Raw genomic sequence first — 18,912 nt, forward strand, 5'->3', positions numbered from 1 at the left:
CAGCTACCAGACAAGGCTTTTCAACACTAATAAAATATTTCCTCCTGTAACACCCTTCTAGAAGTAAAGTAGGCTGCTAAGTAAATTTAGTTTGGCTCCACTGTAGTCAGTGGAGTAGGGGTGGATTAATTAGGGCTGCTCAGTGGCTCAGAGGAAGAGCAGGGCACATAGCCTGAATATTTATGGAACTCCGACCAATCCCTGGGGAAGTGTGCCCAGTTGGTGGTGGAAAGCTTATGCATAGTCTGAGGCCTGAGCAGCAGGGGCAAAGTATCTGAGTCCAGTCCTGCTGGAGATCTGCTGTGCCGCTGGGGCAGATTTCTAGAAGAATTTGTTGGGAAGATAACCAGGTCCCAGCTAGGCTTAGCTGGGGGGGGGGTCTATGTGCAAGTTGAGAACCAAGGATCAAGATTGGTCTGGAGAAGCTCACTGGAGGGAGCCAGGAGAAAGTTGGTGGGAAAGAGTCCAGCTGTCCTATGGTGGTGTGAGCCTACATCTCCCTCACTAGGGAGAGTCTGGTGGATATCTGCAGGAGGCAACTGTTGATCCCGTGGCTACGTGAGTATGCAACCCCAGTGCTGAAGAGTTAGTAACTGTGTGTAGCTTTTAGACTCCGGAAGGAGTGCAAGTCACCATCAGCATAGAGATCACATGGGACTTTCCTTTTTGTAGTGCACAACCAGAAAGTGGGGAGCCCGTATGTTATTCACTTCTACAGTTTTCTGGGGTATCCAATGCATCCCCCGCCTATCTCAGTTCATCGTTCCTAAGAAAAAACCCTAAAAAGGGTGCCTTGACTGAAAAAAGGTTAAAAAACACTGTTCTAGATGATGCTCCCTTGTTTTGCCTAATGCATGTACATAAACATCTGCAGTAATTTGTGTAGCAACCTCCTAGTGTAGCGTCTGCTAAGTAAATTTAGTTAGCTCTGCTGTAATCAGTGGAGCAGGGGTCCATTGCTTAGGGCTGTTTAGTGTTTCAAAGGCTGCTGCTCTGTTACTTGCCCCTGTCTTCTAGAGGATTTAATTATCATAGTGCGGGTAAGGATAAGGCATGCAGCCTGAATATTTATGGCACTCTAGTGAAACCCTGGGGAGGTATGCCCAGTAGGTGGAGAAAAAGCCCATAAATAGTCGGAAGCCTGGTCAGCAGCATGCAGGCTTCCTGGGTCCAGTCCTGCAGGAGGAGACCCATGTGCAGGGGCTCTGCCTCTGGTGCAGGATCCTAGAGGAAGTCTTCGGGAAGACACTGCGGTCCCATCTAGCCTTAGCTGGGGGGCCTATTTTCAAATCTTTGATTGGGGATTAAGTTGGGTCTGGAGAAGCTCACTGGAGGGAGACAGGAGGAAGTTGGGTGGAAAGAGTCCAGCTGTCCTATCTTGGTGTAAGTGTACATCTCCCTCATTAGGAAGAGCCTGGTAGTTACTGGAGGAGGTAACCGATGATCCATGTGTAGATGACCCTAGTGCTGAAGAATAGCTTGTAGCTTAACTCTGAAAGGAGCACAGGTCACCAACAGTATAGAGATCCTGAGGAATCATTTATTTTTGTGCAGCACAGCCAGAAGCTAAGGAGTAGTGTTGGGCGAACGGTTCTGCATGAACACCAACTGATGCATGCTGGGTCAGTGAAGTCGCAAAGGGAGTGGTGCCACCTAGTGACATCACCAAGTTGCCCCGCCCTTACCTACAAAAGAACTGTCAAGCGGCAAGCCAGCCATTTGGCGGTTTGCCTTCAGAATGGGTCGGGATCTATTTTCTTTTTCGGTGTGGCGGTGGCAGCATGATTGATGATGGATTTACATCCGTGTACACTTTTTTTTTTTAAATAAAGAAATTGTCAAGAATAACTACTCCTATTTATTAATTGTCAAGAACTGTCTTTGTGTTTTTATTACTGTCAGAAACCATGAATCAGACCGAGACAGAAGTATAGTTAAATCACACTTGTTTAATAATAAATATAAATAGAACAAACGTAGTCAAAACATAGCCAAAGTTCGTTAACCGGAACGGATAGTCAGACAAGTCAGAAAGTCAGGAAGCCAGAGATCAGTGTAGTGGAACAGCAAGCAGGATATGGAGCCAGAAGGAATGTCAGCCAAGAAAGTATTTAGCAGGAGCGCAGGAGATAGTCTCTGTGATGTTGACCAAGGCGATGGCAGAGATCATCTGGGCTGGACGGCTTAAATAGGCAGAACTGACGAGCAGGATATCCCCCAGCTCCTTTCCAATACTAGATTCCCCCAGAGGTTCTCCCCCCAGTCTATAGATTGCATTCAGATTTTTGCCACCCAAATGCATTATTTTACATTTTTCTACATTGAACCTCATTTGCCATGTTGTTGCCCCACCCCATTAATTTGTTCAGAGCTTTTTGCAAGGTTTCCACATCCTGCAGAGAAGTTATTGCCCTGCTTAGCTTAGTATCGTCCACAAATACAGAGATTGAACTGTTTACCCCATCCTCCAGGTCGTTTATGAACAAAATAAATAGGATTGGTCCCAGCACAGAACCCTGGGGGACCCCACTACCCCCCCCCCCCTGACCATTCCGAGTACTCCCCTTTTATCACCACCCTCTGAACTCTCCCTTGTAGCCAGTTTTCAATCCATGTACTCACCCTATGGTCCATGCCAACGGACCTTATTTTGTACAGTAAACGTTTATGGGGAACTGTGTCAAATGCTTTTGCAAAACCCAGATACACCACATCTACGGGCCTTCCTTTATCTAGATGGCAACTCATCTCCTCATAGAAGGTTAATAGATTGGTTTGGCAAGAACGATTCTTCATGAATCCATGCTGATTACTGCTAATGATAACATTGTCACTACAATTGCAACAGTGAGTCAATTTAATTGCGATTTGACACATTTTTTTATGTCATTTTTACTGCAGCAGGTTCTATATATGCTAAAGATGCACCACTAAGACTAAGGGACCCCCCAGACACTATATTTAAAGGAATTTTTCATTTTTATTGTTGCACTTTAAGCATCAATAAAATCACTGCTCCTGCTTGTTGTTTTTTTTTAGCATTGATACATGTCCCCCAGGACAGTACCCGGACACCCATACCACCCCTTTTATGACCAATTACTTGCATATATGCGTTCAAAATGGGCTCATGTTCGGCTCTCATAGATTTCAATGGAGTTCAAGGCAGAACGTTTCCCCTGTTCAGGAGTTCTGCTGCGAGGGTGGGGTGATCTCTAGTCCTCAGGTTGCTCCCTCTCCCTATCCAAATTCATCGTTCCCAATTAAAAAACAAAAAAAACTAAAACAAAAGAGAAACCTTTAGACTGTTCTTTGGAGCCAGTGGAAGAGTGCAGAAAATGCGGCGTGCCTGGCTGTGTGTTCTCTAAGCCCTTGTACACACGGTCGGACATTCGGACGGAACATGTCCGATCGGACCATGTTGTCGGATAATCCGACCATGTGTGGGCTCCATCGGACTGTTTCTGTCGGAATATCCAACGGACCAAGTTTTCCAGCTTGGCTATAAAATTTTCCGACAACATGGTCCGATCGGACCTTGTCCGATCATGTGTAGAGAATTACGATCGGACAAAGTGCCACGCATGCTCAGATCAAATCCCTACACCAAAGCTATTGGCTACTAGCCTGAACGTAGTCCCGTCGTAACGAAATAACGTCATCATGTCGGATTTTCCGACAACTTCGTCCGACCGTGTGTATGCAACAGTTTCGGACAAAATCCGAAGGATTTGGTTGTCGGAATGTCTGACCGTGTGTACAAGGGCTAAGAGGGGAAATAAGCCCAAATTAACCAGCGGCTCCTTAGGGAGTTCGCTACATGTGTAACCAAAATGGAAACTTCTACATACACATAATAACCATGAAAGGGCTCTGACACTATGCTGTTTGCTTTCGGCAAACCTCAATGCTACCAATGTATACTAACTACGGCAGTCTGGACAGAGGCCAATGGTGTCTGGATTCCAATCCAAAGGATATTGAACCAAAAGTTCCCTTTAGCGCTGTTATTCAACTATCCCTGGTCGTTGTTACGATGTTAGTACTAGTACCAGTCAAATGTTAGTATTGTTACCGGTAACGTGTTGTTTTCTCATGCAGGGAGCCTGGAATTTATATAAAGAAGAACTTCTAGCAGAATATTTTCTGAAGAGAACGTCTCCTCCTGAGAGTCAAGCACTGCTGATATTTCATTGTGAATTCTCCTCGGAGAGAGCTCCAAAACTGTACGTACAACGAAATCTACCTTCAACTTCAGAGACGGCACATGCATTTACAACCGGGGCATACCTACAGGGGTCGCAATTGCGACCCGGCCTCATGCTCCAGGGGGCCCATGTGGCTCCCCTGCACACCCGGACAGGAGGGGCGGCGGATGCAGCGGCATATAGAGTAACTGATGCCCTCCATTTTACTCTTGCAGCCGCTCCGGGCCGTCTTTAAGGCAGGGCAAAAGGGGCAGCTTCCCTGGGCCCTGTCATTGTTGTGGGGCCCAAAGCCGCTGCCTCATACTTGCCAACTATCCCAGTGTAAATTCCCTTGTCCCTTGAAGTTTTAGTCCCAATATCTCAGTGTGAAGTGATGGTACTAATGCTACCCAGCTCTGCCCTATTGTTGTGTACAGATGACTCACCTGCAGACCCTGTGTTTACATGTAAATAACCGGCATTCATATGTAAATAGTGGCGGCATTACTAAGTAAATAGATGCGGCCGGCAGCATTGATATGTAAATAAGGGTGGCATTCATATGTATATCATGCTCCCCTGCAGTGAGGAGATGATGTGCTGTAACCTCCAGCAACCAATCAGTGAGCAGTATCACTTTACAGTAATCTCTAGTAACCAATTAACAAGCAGAAATCATTTGCTGTAACCTCAAGAAACTAATCAGTGAGCCCTAATGTGTGCTATAACCTCTAGCAACCAGTGATTAAGCAGTAATGATATGCTGTAACCGCTGGTAACCAATCGCAATTGCTGCCTGATCTGATACAGTAAACAGATTTTAAGTCTAGCTACTATTTATTGTATGTCTCAGAGCAGATGGAGAGCAAAATTGCATGGGGGGGCCCCCCAAGAAAATTTTTGCCCAGGGTCCAATCAGTATTAAAGACGGCCCTGCAGCCGCTGAAAGCCGGCTTCTCCTCCTCTCCCTCCCACAGGCATTGAACAGCTGCAGCAGGAAAATGGAGGGGATCGGTTCCTCTATTTTCAACCGCTGTCTCTCCTGTCCAGGTCCTGCTGCTCCCGAGCCCATGTGTGTTCTCCCGCACCCCCCCCCCCGCCACACCGCTGTCAGATTCTCCCCTCCCAGATGGAGAGTGGGGAAGCAGATGGTAAATATGTCATTTACCAGCCCCTTCCTTTTTTGAATGGACAGTGATTGGTACTGATCACTGACTATGTCAATTCATAACTGGAGCATTGTAAGGCCCTCTGCCCTAAAACCCTGGTCGGTGGTTATGGGGTCATGCAGGCAGGGGTGGCTTATCAGCATATGGAAGCCCTCTTTAGCAAGGCCACTAGAATGTCGTTCCCCCCCCCCCCAATTGAATGAGTAAGGGGTATATAGCATCCCTACTCATTCACCCCCAAAAAAATGTGTTGTGTAAAAAATAAAAATAAGTGTCTCCTGGTGTAGATCCATCATCAATCACTATCCCGCCCCTTAGTTATTTAAGAACCATCAGACGGCGGTTTTGGTGCGATTCGGTATGAGTAGACTTGGTAGATTCGGTTGAGATCAAAGTTGAATCTGCACCAGGGAACATTTATTTATATTTTTTAAAGAGGAGCTGCACCTTTAAAAAAAAAATATTAAAAGCCAGCGGCTACAAATATTGCAGCTGCTGACTTTTAATAAAATGACACTTACCTGTCCCAGGGTCCAGCGATGTCGGCGGCAGATGACGAGCAATCGCTCGTCTCTCCGCTGCCCCCGCCGCCATCCTCTGTCAGGGAATCGGGAAGTGAAGCAATGCGGCTTCACTGCCCGGTTCCCTACTGCGCATTCGCGAGTCGTGCTGCGCATCTCCACTGGTCCCCGTTGTGTCCTGGGAACTGTGTGTTTCCCAGAACACAACGGGGGGGGGGGGCATCTGCGGCTAGCTTGTCCCGGAAGTGGGTGCAGATACCTGGATTATCCATGTATCTGCACCCCCCTTCCCCCTGAAAGGTGCCAATTGTGGCACCGGAGGGGGGAGGGATCAGATGAGCGGAACTTCCACTTCAGGGTGGAGGTCCGCTTTAAATCAAAGACTTTTCAAAAACGGTGTAATGTCTTTTTTTTTACACTACACGTTTTTTGGGGATTAATGAGTTGGGGTACAATGTACCAAATAATAATTATTCACATGGGGGGCACCCTCGTTAAAGGAAGCTTCCAGATTCTGATAAGCCCCCCACCTGCAGACCCTCACAACCACCAGCCATGGCTGTGGGGAAGAGGCCCTTGTGGCACCCCTTCCCTCATATTGAGGGAATGTGGCCTGGCATTATTCAGGAGGTGGAAGCGCTCGCTCGTCCCTTCCCTGACATGCCAGGCTGCATGCTCAGATAAGGGTCTGGTATGGATTTTTAGGGGGAGCCCACTCCATTTAAAAAAATAAAATAAAATTGGCATGGGGGTTTCCTTCAAAATCCATACCAGACCTGAAGGGCCTGCTATGGGATCCATTTTTTTTTCTTTCAGCTGTCATCGGTTGTTAAGGCTCCTTAAAGAGGAAGTAAACCCTGATGGGTTTACTTCCTCTTTGATTCCCTGCAAAGGTAAAGCATAATGGACTACTATGCATCGCATCGCATCGCATAGTAGTCCATTATGTGTCACTTACCTGACACAGGAGCCAGCGAAGTAACCGTTGTCCCCTGTAGTTCCGAACGTCCACATTCTGTGGGTCCTGCTGCTCCGGTGCTGTCATTCGACGTAGCGCAATGACGTCACTCCCACGCATGCGCACGGGAGCCGCCACTCGCGGCATATCGCTGTTGACAGTAGACAGCAGTGCCTGTGTTTTGGCAAATATCTCCTAAACCGTTATAGGTTTAGGAGATATTTGTTGGACCTACAGGTAAGCCTTAATCTAGGCTTACCTGTAGGTCAAAGTGGTTTGTAAGGGTTTACAACCACTTTAACAACCATGTTGTTTAGTGGTTGTTAAGGACGCAAGCGGCCACCCACTCCTTAACAATGCCTATTTCTTAATATTAACAAATATGCTGGCTGCCGCCAGGCGTTGATTCCCTGCATGTTTTTACTACTAAAATACCACGACTTCATAAAAGAACTCATTCGGTATTTTAGTAGAGGTTTTTTTTTTAAGTGAATGCCAAAAAAAACTTTTTGAAAAAACTCAGATGCTGTAAGATACCGCTTTGTAAATGGAGCACAAAATGAATTAAAATAAAACATTATACAGGGCCTTGAAAAAGTATTCATACCTCTTGACATTTTCCACATTTTGTCATGTTACAACCAAAAACGCAAATGTATTTGTAGCAAGGTCCCAGGCCTCCTTCGGTCTAATGAGAACCTCCAGGGTCAGAGATAGCTGACATCCTTCTGTATGTGATGGGTTGTGAGCGATGGCGGGTGCAAGGTAGTTAAAGTTGTTGGGCCCCAGACACTGAATGCAAAAGAGATTTTTATTTCTCTTAATAAAACTTTGGGAGAGAGGGTTAGGGCCAGAACACCCTTAGGTAGTTGCAAAATTAATTGGCAGACTCTGAGACTTCAATAGGGGCACAGCCATGCAGGGAAAGACATCCAGCAAGACGCCACATCTGCATGTGCAGGAATGCTGTCTCCTATGGCAACAGCCTTTAACAGTCCCTAACACAAAGCGTAACAGTTCTTTCACTTCCACTACAATCACTTCTTGTAGTTCTTCAGCCCACTGAGCTCCCGGTCTCTCACTAGACTAGATGAATCCCTTGAGCTCCTCCAATCTTCACTGTAGTATCTTCCTCAAGCGTCACCCCCGCTTCTCTGCTGGGTCCTTAGCTTGGCACTCAAGATACTGCTCAAGCTTCACCCCGCTGGCCTGCTGGGCCCCTGGCTTGACACACAAGGCTGCTCTGCAAGCATCACCTCCGCTGGCTGGGTCCCTGACTTGATACCCACTGAAGTTTCCATATTCTTCACTGTCCCTGGTTGGTGAGAATACTCCTCCGGTACTTGCTTCAGTTACTCACTGTGGTCCTTGGTGATAAGGTGGTTGCTCCCTTAGTTGGCGACAGCTTTCCCTCTACCTCCGACCATAAATCTGACCTTCATGGAAGAGTGACAAGAAGAAACACATTGGTGAAAGAAAGCCATAAGAATTCCTGTTTGTAGTTTGCAAGGAGCCATGTGGGGGACACAGCAAACACGTGGAAGAAGGTGTTCTTGTTACATGAGACCAAAATGTAACTTTTTGGCCTAAAAGTAAAACGTTATGTGTGGCAGAAAGCTAACACTGCACATCACCCTGAACACATCAACCGTGAAACATGGTGGTGGCAGCATCATGTGGTGGGGATGTTTTTCTTCAGTGAGGACAGGGAAGCTGGTCAGAGTTGATGAGAAGATGGATGGAGCCAAATACAGGGCCATCTTAGAAGAAAACCTGTTAGAGTATGCAAAAGACTTGAGACTGGGGCGGAGGTTCACCTTCCAGCAGGACAACGACCCAAAACATACAGCCAGAGCTACAATGGAATGGTTTAGATCAAAGCATATTCATGTGTTAGAATGGCCCAGTCAAAGTCCAGACCTAAATCCAATTGAGAATGTGTGACTTGAAAATTTCTGATCACAGACGCTCTCCATCAAATCTGACAGAGCTTGAGATATTTTGCAAAGAAGAAGAATGGGCAGAAATGTCCCTCTCTAGATGTGCAAAGCTGGTAGAGACAACCCCATAAAGACTTGCAGCTGTAATTTCAGTAAAAGGGGGTTCTACAAAGTATTGACTTGGGGGAGGGGCGCTATACAAATGCCCCCCACACTTTTCACATATTAATTTTAAAACGATTTATCATTTTCCTTCCACTTCACAATCATGTGCCACTTTGTTTTGGTATATCACATAAAATTCCAATAAAATACATTTATGTTTTTGGTTGTAACGTGACAAAATGTGGAAAATGTCAAGGGGTGTGAATACTTTTTCAAGCCACTGTATAGTAGTCTAAGGCAGGCCATAGATGAAGCAACTTTCTTACTGTAGCACTGACCCCCGAAGGAGCTGCTGATTTGAATTGGGCCTGCACTCTACTGAGAAACCCCCTTCTGTATGACTCTGTCCCCTTGGCACAGCTGTGGTGCAATAATAATACAGTACAGTGTAAACAGTATAATGTACCTGTATCCATCCCTCAGGATCCTCTGGCTCCACCTGGTGGGGAAAGACAGTAGACCACACACTTGCACTCTTAAACAGAAATACTTTTACTGAAAATATAGCAAATAGGTGGGTACAGAGTTTGCACTGTCGTTCCAACGTAGAAGGTCAGCACAACATAAGTCAACAGTCAAATACAATAAACAACATGCAAGTATGTTACTATCTAGACCTGGGAGCTCCCCTTATTTAAAGTCTACATGAGGCCTCACTTAAAGTATTTCCTCCTTTATCTTCTTTCTTCGCTAGCTTAAATAGTTCCTCAGATAATTGTAATCCAAAGGGGTAAGTAGAGAAAGTTAACTCCAGAAACTTGTAATCACACTTAGGTACTAAAGTGGAACAGGCCTCAAGCCTATTAAGTGTCAGTTGCTCAGCAAACAGTCCGGTTTGCACTCTGCGGTGACTATCTACCGATGCGTCCGAGAAACTTACACACAGTTCCGCACAGGCAGGCAACGTGGTTCCAAGAGACCAAATATGGCCGCTGCAGTCCCTTTCATATCCTACCCAGCATGCACTGCATATCAGAGTGTTCATGGGTAGGTCACACAGACTCCTGGGTAGATGAGCTCAAATGACCAAAGTAAACACAGTCACTTCCTATTATCTTTCCATCACCATGAAAAGGAAAATAACTAAAGTCCATTTCCAGTTTTGGTCACTAGATGGCATCCAATACTAACGAATAACATTGTCCATAGGTTTACATTGTACTTCACATTAATTGCATTCATGTACAATTATATCCCCGCTACATTACCTGCAACCACGGGTTGCAGGAAAGAAAATCGCTTTATTCCCCCCATCAATACTGTCGTTGTTGAAGGGGAAATCCCTCCCATGGAGCTGTTGTGTTCTCCTGGCAGAAGGGGGGGCGGCAATAATCGCATTTAAAACTCTGACATGCTGGTTTTACCATGGATCAACTTGGATACAATCAGCCTGTCCAAACAAGGTTTGAATCTTGCCTGGTCGAGCAGGATCGAAATTCGGCTGCTGAATCAGACGAATTTCAATCCATCTTTGGTCAGCAAAATGCATTTATTACTATGGTTTTAAATCCCAGTAAATTTTATTTCTTCTGTTCTCATTTAAGGTGCCGTATATTAAGAAATCTGGACAGGAAGGAGAACATATATCCCCATTTATATTACCCTGAACTCTACTTGCTGAAGGGAGGATATAAGGAGTTTTATGAAAACTTTACGGTATGTATTCCTGTGAAAGCTGAAATATCTGAAAAATTAATAATTGATGAATCAAAATCAGAATAGGAGTGCTGAGAGTAAATAGAGTAAGTGATATGGTATTTCAGTGTAAAGCAAGGACCATTAGGATGGTAATATATTGCAGATAATCCCAAAGCCCCCAGGAGCTGCTTGGAGTGATGGGTTCTCTGTTCTGCCATGACTCTTTAAACTGCTGGGTCCCTACTGACACACCTGGTTATAGACTGAAGGCAGCTCACACCTGTTCAACCTACAGCCCTTACATACAGTCTATTAGTGGGTTGGTGTACATGTTCCTAATGAAGGGGTACCCCTGGAGGTGATTACATAATACTCTGGGGCACTTCTGTAGGTGGTGCACGTGTAGTTGTCCCCTTAAGACTGCACACAAAAGATGACTGATGGGCTGTTACGTAAGGGCAGACTCTGTTGGTAATAACGGTAGGCAGTGAGAAATTAGGCTAGGTTCTCCCATTCACCACTCCAGGTATACGACTGATCCGGTCCCATATGCTTAAGGCTCGATAATCCCAGGAGGCTTTGTTCTCATGGTTAAGTCCTCATGATCAGATCCATACTGGCTTAGACGCATATGGCAGGTCCTCCAGCTCTGGTACCAGGACACAGCAACGTTTTATGGCTCAGCTTCTGTTGTAGACAAACATGGCTCCAAAATCTGCAAGGCTCTAGCCCAGTGCTCAAGAGTCTGCATACAGTCCTCAGTGGCTCCGGCTTCCTTCCCAGTTAGGGTTGCCACCTTTTCTTCAAGCCAAACCCGAACACTTTAGCGGCACAGGGCACATTTTTTTTCGTAGTATACACTATAGGATTATAAAAGACCTGGGACACCTTTGGGTGCCCCCCAAGGAGAGTGGTAATGCAGTGCACTGCGGCAAACAGTGGGTGTGGCCAAACTGCTCTTACTAACATCATGCCCCCCAGTGATGCCAAACCTACCCTCAGAGAGCGGGCCACAGATCCCGAATGGCAACAGATTTTTGTGTTACTATCTAAGCTACTTGAGGAGCCACAGCCCAGTCTAAATAATGTGTCCGGGTTTCAGGCAGACTGAAACCCGGACACAGGATTCCAAACCCGAACTGTCCGGGTGAATCCTGGACAGGTGGCAACCCTATTCCCAGTGTGGCACTGTCCAAATCTCTGGTAATTTGCCCAGGAAACATTCTGGCTGCTCCTCCCCAATGGTACAGTATTAAAGTCTGCAGTTCCCTTAGCCTACATTGATTTGTATTGTGCAGTGCCCCTTTTAAGACTACAGTTCCCAGAAGCCATTGCACTGAATAGCAAGTTCTCTCCCCACCTGATTGGCTCAAGCACACTGTTGCCAGGAGGGAGAGAGGGAGCAGGAACGCATGGGGGATTAACACAAAGCTGCTCTGACACAGCGCAGTGGCAGTAGGGAAGCTAGGGGTGAGAGTTACACAGCCTGATCTACTCACACATCAGGGAAACTAGGGGTGAAGGGTACACAGCCTGCTCTGCTCACACAGCAGGGAAGCTAGGGGTAAGGGGTACACAGCCTGCTCTGCTCACACAGCAGGTAAGCTAGGGCGAGAGGATGCTCTGCATACACAGCCTCTCTGTAACACAGAAGCATTAGGCAGAAAAAAGGGAGAACAGGCACAGGAACATTCAGCCTGCTCCTCTGGCCAACCAAGAAAAACAGCAAGGTGGAGGGAGAGAAGCCCTAGCGCTCCTCAGTCCATCGGCACCCATCTATACTATGCATGGATTTAAGTTATTGCCTTAATGCTTATGAATTAGACTCTGCACCAGTTATCACATTCCACAGTTCTAGCTTCAATTTCTTCCAGTTCCAGTTTGTTCTGTTTTGCTGGGAAACTGTTGTTGGTGAAGGCACCTTCCAGACAGTCGCTGGTTAAGGTGCCATCCTGACAGTTACTTTTAGTAATATCCACAATGAAAAATGATCCAGGTATACAGAGATGCTAACAGTTGATGTTGTCTATGGGGCTGCATAACCAAAGACTCGTCATGGTGCCCATGATGACCTGTGTCCTCAGGCAAACGTGCCTACAATGGGCACGTGGGCACGTGAGCATCAGAACTGAACCACGGAGCAATGGTTTGATGTGTTAAACTGGCCTCCAAATTCTCCAGATTTCAATCCAATTGAGCATCTGTGGGATGTGCTGGAAAAACAAGTCCGATGTCCCCTGTGTAGGCAGCATCCATCTTCTGGCCCCTCTTCCTTCTGGGCCGCAGAATCTGTGATTCGCTGGAGCCACGTGACATCACTCCCGCACATGCACACGGGAGCCACGATTAACGGCACAGGCTAGGGAAGAAACTGCACTTAGTGAAATATCTCCTAAACGGTGCATGTTTAGGAGATATTTCCACTACCTATAGGCAGGGCAGGACTTAAGGTGGTGGGGGCCCCTGGGCTTGAGTCACTTTCGGGCCCTACCTTCTATACATTATCGTATTTATCGGCGTATAACACGTGCTGCCGTATAACACGCACCCCAAGTTTAGGAGGGAATTTTAAGGGAAAAAAACTTTTAGGAGGGAAGTTTAAGGAAAAAAACATATATTTAAATGCCCATCAGTGAAGCCTTATCAGTGTCCATCTGCAGCCTTGTCCAGTGTAATTTGCAGCCTTGTCATTGCAGTCTTGAAGTTTAAAAATGGCGCCGCCAAGATGCAGAATCCTGTGTATCTCGGTGGCTCTCGGGTCCTCTCGGTGGTGTAACGACATATTCAGCGACCCATCGCAGTTTGCTACAGAAGTGACGTTCCGTCGCCACCATCTTGCTGCACCCCACACTCGTCCACAGTAAGGATATACTAAGAAGGGGTAAAGCGGACATCTTGTTACACCCACCAGAGTTTTGCATTTTACACATATTTATAACAGTAAAGTGCATTTATATAGTGAAATACAGGACTTACAACTCCGTCTGACTACTTAGATCTTGAATTTTAAAAGCAGCGGCAACCCTGCTCATCTCCCAGGTTTGTTAATCTGACAGAAGTTTGCTGCTTTTAAAATTCAACATTTAAGTAGTCAGATGGAGTTGTAAGTCCTGTTTTTCACTATATACAGACTTTAATGTTATAAATACGTCTAAAATGCAAAACTTCTGTGGGTGTAACAACATGTCCGCTTTACCCCTTCTTAGTGTATCCTTACTGTGGACAAGTGTGGAGTGTAGCAAGATGGCGGCGATGGAAAGTTACTTCCGTAGCAAACTGCGATGGGTCGCTGAATATGTCCTTACAGCGGCTCTCGGGTCCTCTCGCAGTCCCGAGCGGAGCCGAGAGTAGCCGAGTTTACTCGGCTCACAGTCACACCCAGTCCCTGTGTTATGTCCATCATAGGGCGGGACTTGGCGTGACTGTGAGCAGAGCTGAGCCAAGTACACTCGGCTATGTATCTCGGCGGGGCCCGTGGGGCCCCCTATTGGGTGGGGCCCATGGGCTTGAGCCCAGTCAAGCCCAATGGTAAGTCCTGCCCTGCCTATAGGTAAGCCTTATTATAGGCTTACCTATAGGTAGAAGTCCAAAAAGTGGGTTTACAACCACTTTAAAGAGGAAGTAAACCCTGATGGGTTTACTTCCTCTTTTTTTCCCTGCAAAGGTAAAGCATAATGGACTACTATGCATCGCATAGTAGCTCATTATGTGTCACTTACCTGACACAGGAGCCAGCGAAGTCGCCGCTGATCCCTGTAGTCCGCCGCGTCCATCTTGCTGGTGGCGTCTCGCAGCTCCGACCAATGACAGCGGCGAAGCCGCGATGACGTCACTCCCGCGCATGCGCACGGGAGTCGCGCCTCGCAGCTCCGCCACTGTCATACGGCGAGGCCGCGATGACGTCACTCCCGCGCATGCGCACGGGAGTCGACAAATTTGGCAAATCCATTCTTGGATTTGCCGCATTTAGTGCGCATGCGCGCCGCTGTCTACGGCGCATGCGCCGTAGACAGCGGTGCCCATTTTCGGGCAAATATCTTCTAAACCATATAGGTTTAGGAGATATTGCTTGGACCTACAGGTAAGCCTTAATCTAGGCTTACCTATAGGTCCAAGTTGTTTGGAAGGGTTTACTTCCTCTTTAAAGGATATGCTACTAATGGCTTGGTGCCGGATACCATACCATACCTTCCGAGGTCTAGTGGAGTTAATGCCTCGATGGGTTATATTGGGTGGTCATAATGTTATGGCTGATCAGTGAATGCTCACCTTGTATTTCTTGAAGTTCCTGATAAGTTTATTTTAACCATCTTCTTTACTCACTTTCATACTCACTTGATTTTTCAGGATCTTTGTGAGCCCAGAGGTTATGTGAACATGCTTCACAGTGACTTCACAGATCAACTGAGGAAATACCATAAAAAGAAGAAGCCCCCTTCAGGAAAAAGGGTGCGCAAGGAGCTCTTCAAACCACCCAACTCCAACACAGGCTTCAGTCCCATAACCACACAAAGTTTATTAAAACTCTGAATCAATAAACGTTTGCCTGTAAAACAACACCAAACCTACAAGAATATTTGAGGAACTTTATTAAAACCTCACTCCAAAAAAAATAAAATAAAAAAAATTAAAAAAACAACCTGAGGAGCCAAGCTATACAGTGAAAATTCAGAGAACTTTTTTCTGGCTACCAAGATAAGAAGAGATGAGTAGTCTCCACCATTGGAGGAAGAAGTGTCCACCTTTAGAGGAAGAGGTGTCCATCACTGAAGGAAGAAGTGCCACATTGGAGGAAGAAGTGTCCACCTCAGGAGGAAGAAGTGTCCACCAGTGGATGAAGTAGTGTCCACCATTGGATGATGTAGTGTCCACCATTGGATGATGTAGTGTCCACCATTGGAGGTAAAGGTGTCCACCATTGGAGGTAAAGGTGTCCACCATTGGAGGTAAAGGTGTCCACCATTGGAGGTAAAGGTGTCCACCATTGGAGGAAGACATCTCCACCATTGGAGAAAGAAATGTCCACCACTGGAGGAAGAAGTGCTTAACGCTGGAGAAAGTGTCCACCACAGGAGGAAGAAGTGTCCACCACAGGTTTAAGAAATCTCCACCACTGGAGAAAGAAGTTTTCACCATGGGAGGAAGAAGTGTCCTTCATTGGAGAAAGAAGCGTCCGCCACTGGAGGAAGAAATCTTCACCACTGGAGGAAGAAATCTTCACCACTGGAAGAAGAAATCTTCACCACTGGAAGAAGAAGCGTCCACCATTGGAGGAAGAAGCGTCCACCATTGGAGGAAGAAGCGTCCACCATTGGAGGAAGAAGCGTCCACCATTGGAGGAAGAAGCGTCCACCATTGGAGGAAGAAGAGTCCACCATTGGAGGAAGAAGCGTCCACCATTGGAGGAAGAAATCTTCACCACTGGAGGAAGAAGTGTCCACCATTGGAGGAAGAAGCGTCCACCATTGGAGGAAGAAGCGTCCACCATTGGAGGAAGAAATGTCCACCATTGGAGGAAGAAATGTCCACCATTGGAGGAAGAAGCGTCCACCATTGGAGGAAGAAGCGTCCACCATTGGAGGAAGAAATCTTCACCACTGGAGGAAGAAGTCTTCATCATTGGAGGAAGAAGTCTCCACCACTGGAGGATGCAGATAAGAGTACTCTACAGTACTCTAGGATGTTCCTACTTTATTATAAGCTAAATTAAAAAAAATATGAGGGATGGAGTGCTTTTAGAATACCTAGAGACAATTTGATACCTATATTGCATAGAAAGGTCATGGGGGTGGGCGCTAGAGCAGCACTCATTTTCTGTATTTTCTTCTTCTGAGTAGTGGTGAGTTGTAAAATGATTCCATGAAATTAACTTCCTCTCATCCCCTTCCTGTTACACAATTGCATATTTTTTTTAATTTGGAAAAGTGCCTTTTTTTTTTGTTAGTGGCTCTTTCTAAATTCTCTTCCAAGCGAGGATTGTTTAGGGTTGGCCACCCGCTGCCTCCAGGGATGTCCAAGATGCAGTGTTGCAGCGCAGAATCTCATGCATGCGCAGACATTCCATGGGTCAATGCCAAGTCCCAAATAGCTGGCAGAAACCCCTGAGGAGAAGCAGTCTTTCAGCTGCTGAGGGAGGATCAGTACCAGCTGCGGCGCCCCTCTCAATGCCATGCCCCCCAAAATGCCTGCTTCCCCGCCTGCGAATAGAAGTGGCAGCTGAGTCGACTTTTACAGGTACATACCGATCCCTGTATTTTCCACCTGCAGCAGCTAAATGCTAGCAGAAGGTAGAAGAGGAGAAGCAGCCTTTCAACTGCTGCAGGAGGATCAGTACCAGCTGTGGCGCCACTCTCAATGCCGTGCCCCGCAATGTCTGCTTCTCCGCCTGCAAACAGGAGTGGCAGCTGGGTGAGCTTTTACAGGTACATACCGATCCTTGTATTTTCCACCTGTAGCAGCTGAATGCTAGCGGAAGGTAGAAGAGGAGGAACGGGCTTTCAACTGCTGCGGGAGGATCAGTACCAACTGCGGCGCCCCTCTCAATGCCGTGCCCTACAATGTCTGATTCCCCAATCCCCCCCCCCCCGTTTCGGCCCTGCTGCCAATTGTCCCTGCTTTATAGGGACTGTCCCTGATTTGGAACAAAGTCCCCCTGTCCCTCTTTCCTCCTCATTCTTTCCTCCTTCTTTTTGTCTGATCTATATAGTTGTATATAAAATGTACTTTTTATCTTTCAAAAAGTGTTTCTCAGTGCTAAACCTTTCATTTCAATTTCTAAATTGCTGAATTTGTACATTTTAAAAGTCAATATAAAGGAATAGTAGAGGTGAAAAAAGCACTTGTGGGTTTAACTAATCATGTTTTTTGTATAATTCTCCTTTAAGGGGGCGTGGCAGGGTGTGTGTCCTATGTCTACATACTTTTGCTAATAGGCTTCACTGGTTCCCATCTCAAAAAGCTGGGAGGTATTCTGGTAGGTTAATTGGCTCCTGTCTATAACTGGGCTTGGTATGTGTACCTATGTGGGGTGGAAACCTTAGATTGTGAGCTCCTTGGGGGCAGGGACTGATGTGACCATACAATATGAAAAAGGTCTGTGTCAACTGTCTGCACTATATAAATGCCTGTAATAAAATAAATAAACGTGCCCATTACTGATTGGTTGACTCTGACTCCACTACCTGGCTCCATGTATAATGCAAACATGCCACTCATGTGGTCTGTAGAACTACACAGGGGGGGAATGACAGAAGCTGGGGCAGGAAACGGATGTGGGAGAAAAAAGTTTGATGACAGTCAGAGATGGTCTGGAATTTTTTAATCAAGTTTACATATATTTGCAAAGTTGAGCAGGCTGAGAAGATGAAGGGCAGCCTGCACGATAACGCAGTTTCAGGGGGTGTCTATCACAGCCTGGGCTCAGGGAAAGTGGTTTAGTTCCATGCCCAAAAAAGTTTTTTTCTTATATAATCAAGTAAACTGACCACGGTTTATCAAGGCTACTGAGCCCTGACACTGTCGTCAGTTTACGTGCCTCCGTCATCCGCTGCTCCCCTCTGTCCTCCTCTCCCCCCCTCCCTCCCTGCCTGTCAACTGTGTCAGTTCCGGCCCCTCCCCTGCTGCTGCTAAAATTACTTTTACATTTTCATATAATCTTCTGTGTTTCATAATGATAGGTGCTCCTGTGAGTGCTTCATAAAAAAAAACAATGCCGTTCTATACATTTTTTCAGAGCGCCGCTCAGCGCTCGCATGACCGGCCGCCTCTCTCCTCCTCCTGGCTGGTCTCATCTGACAACCTTAAACGCACCTTGAAGATACTGAGGCCACATGGAAAAGGTGTTATAGTCAGATGAGATTAAAATGTAATGATTAGGGGTTAATATTAAGGTTAGGGGTTCATTTTAGGGGTCAATATTAGGGTTAGGGGGCAATATAAGGGTTAGGATTATGAGTTAATATTAGGGTTAGGAGTTAGTATTAAGCTTAGCGTCAGTATTAGAATTAGGGATTAATATTAGGGTTAGGAATAGGGTTTAATATCAGGGTTAGGGGTCAATATTAGGGTTAGAGGTCAGTATTAGGGTTTAATATTAAGTTTAGGGGTCAATATTAGGGTTAGAGGTTAGGGTTAGGGGTTAATGTTAGGGTTAGGGGTTAATGTTAGCGTTTAGAGTTAGGATTAGGGGTTAATATTAAGGTTAGGATTAGGACTGAAAAGGATACTATGGGTTTGTTTTTAATTTTTTTGTTAAAAACAAACATGCCATACTTACCTCCACTATGCAGGTCGTTTTGCACAGAGTGGCCCTGCAGGTCATCTTCCGGGGTCCCA

At 46.2% G+C, this 18,912-nt stretch overlaps 1 protein-coding gene across 1 annotated transcript in view; it reads left to right on the forward strand.

Annotated features, from left to right (window-relative positions):
• Positions 1 to 15,496, forward strand: part of LOC143930966 (uncharacterized) — a 60,332-nt gene extending 44,836 nt beyond the window's left edge. Inside the window, exons 10-12 of the mRNA XM_077455675.1 lie at positions 4,102 to 4,226; positions 10,485 to 10,596; positions 14,926 to 15,496. Of these exons, the coding sequence (XP_077311801.1) occupies positions 4,102 to 4,226; positions 10,485 to 10,596; positions 14,926 to 15,108 (420 nt within the window). The 3' untranslated portion in view covers positions 15,109 to 15,496. The remainder of the gene's footprint in view (positions 1 to 4,101; positions 4,227 to 10,484; positions 10,597 to 14,925) is intronic.
• The last annotated feature ends 3,416 nt before the right edge of the window (positions 15,497 to 18,912 follow it).

The sequence above is a fragment of the Lithobates pipiens genome, unplaced genomic scaffold (genome assembly GCF_037356315.1).
Source record: "Lithobates pipiens isolate NorthernLeopardFrog02 unplaced genomic scaffold, aLitPip1_a1.2 Scaffold_25, whole genome shotgun sequence".
NCBI lineage: Eukaryota > Metazoa > Chordata > Amphibia > Anura > Ranidae > Lithobates > Lithobates pipiens.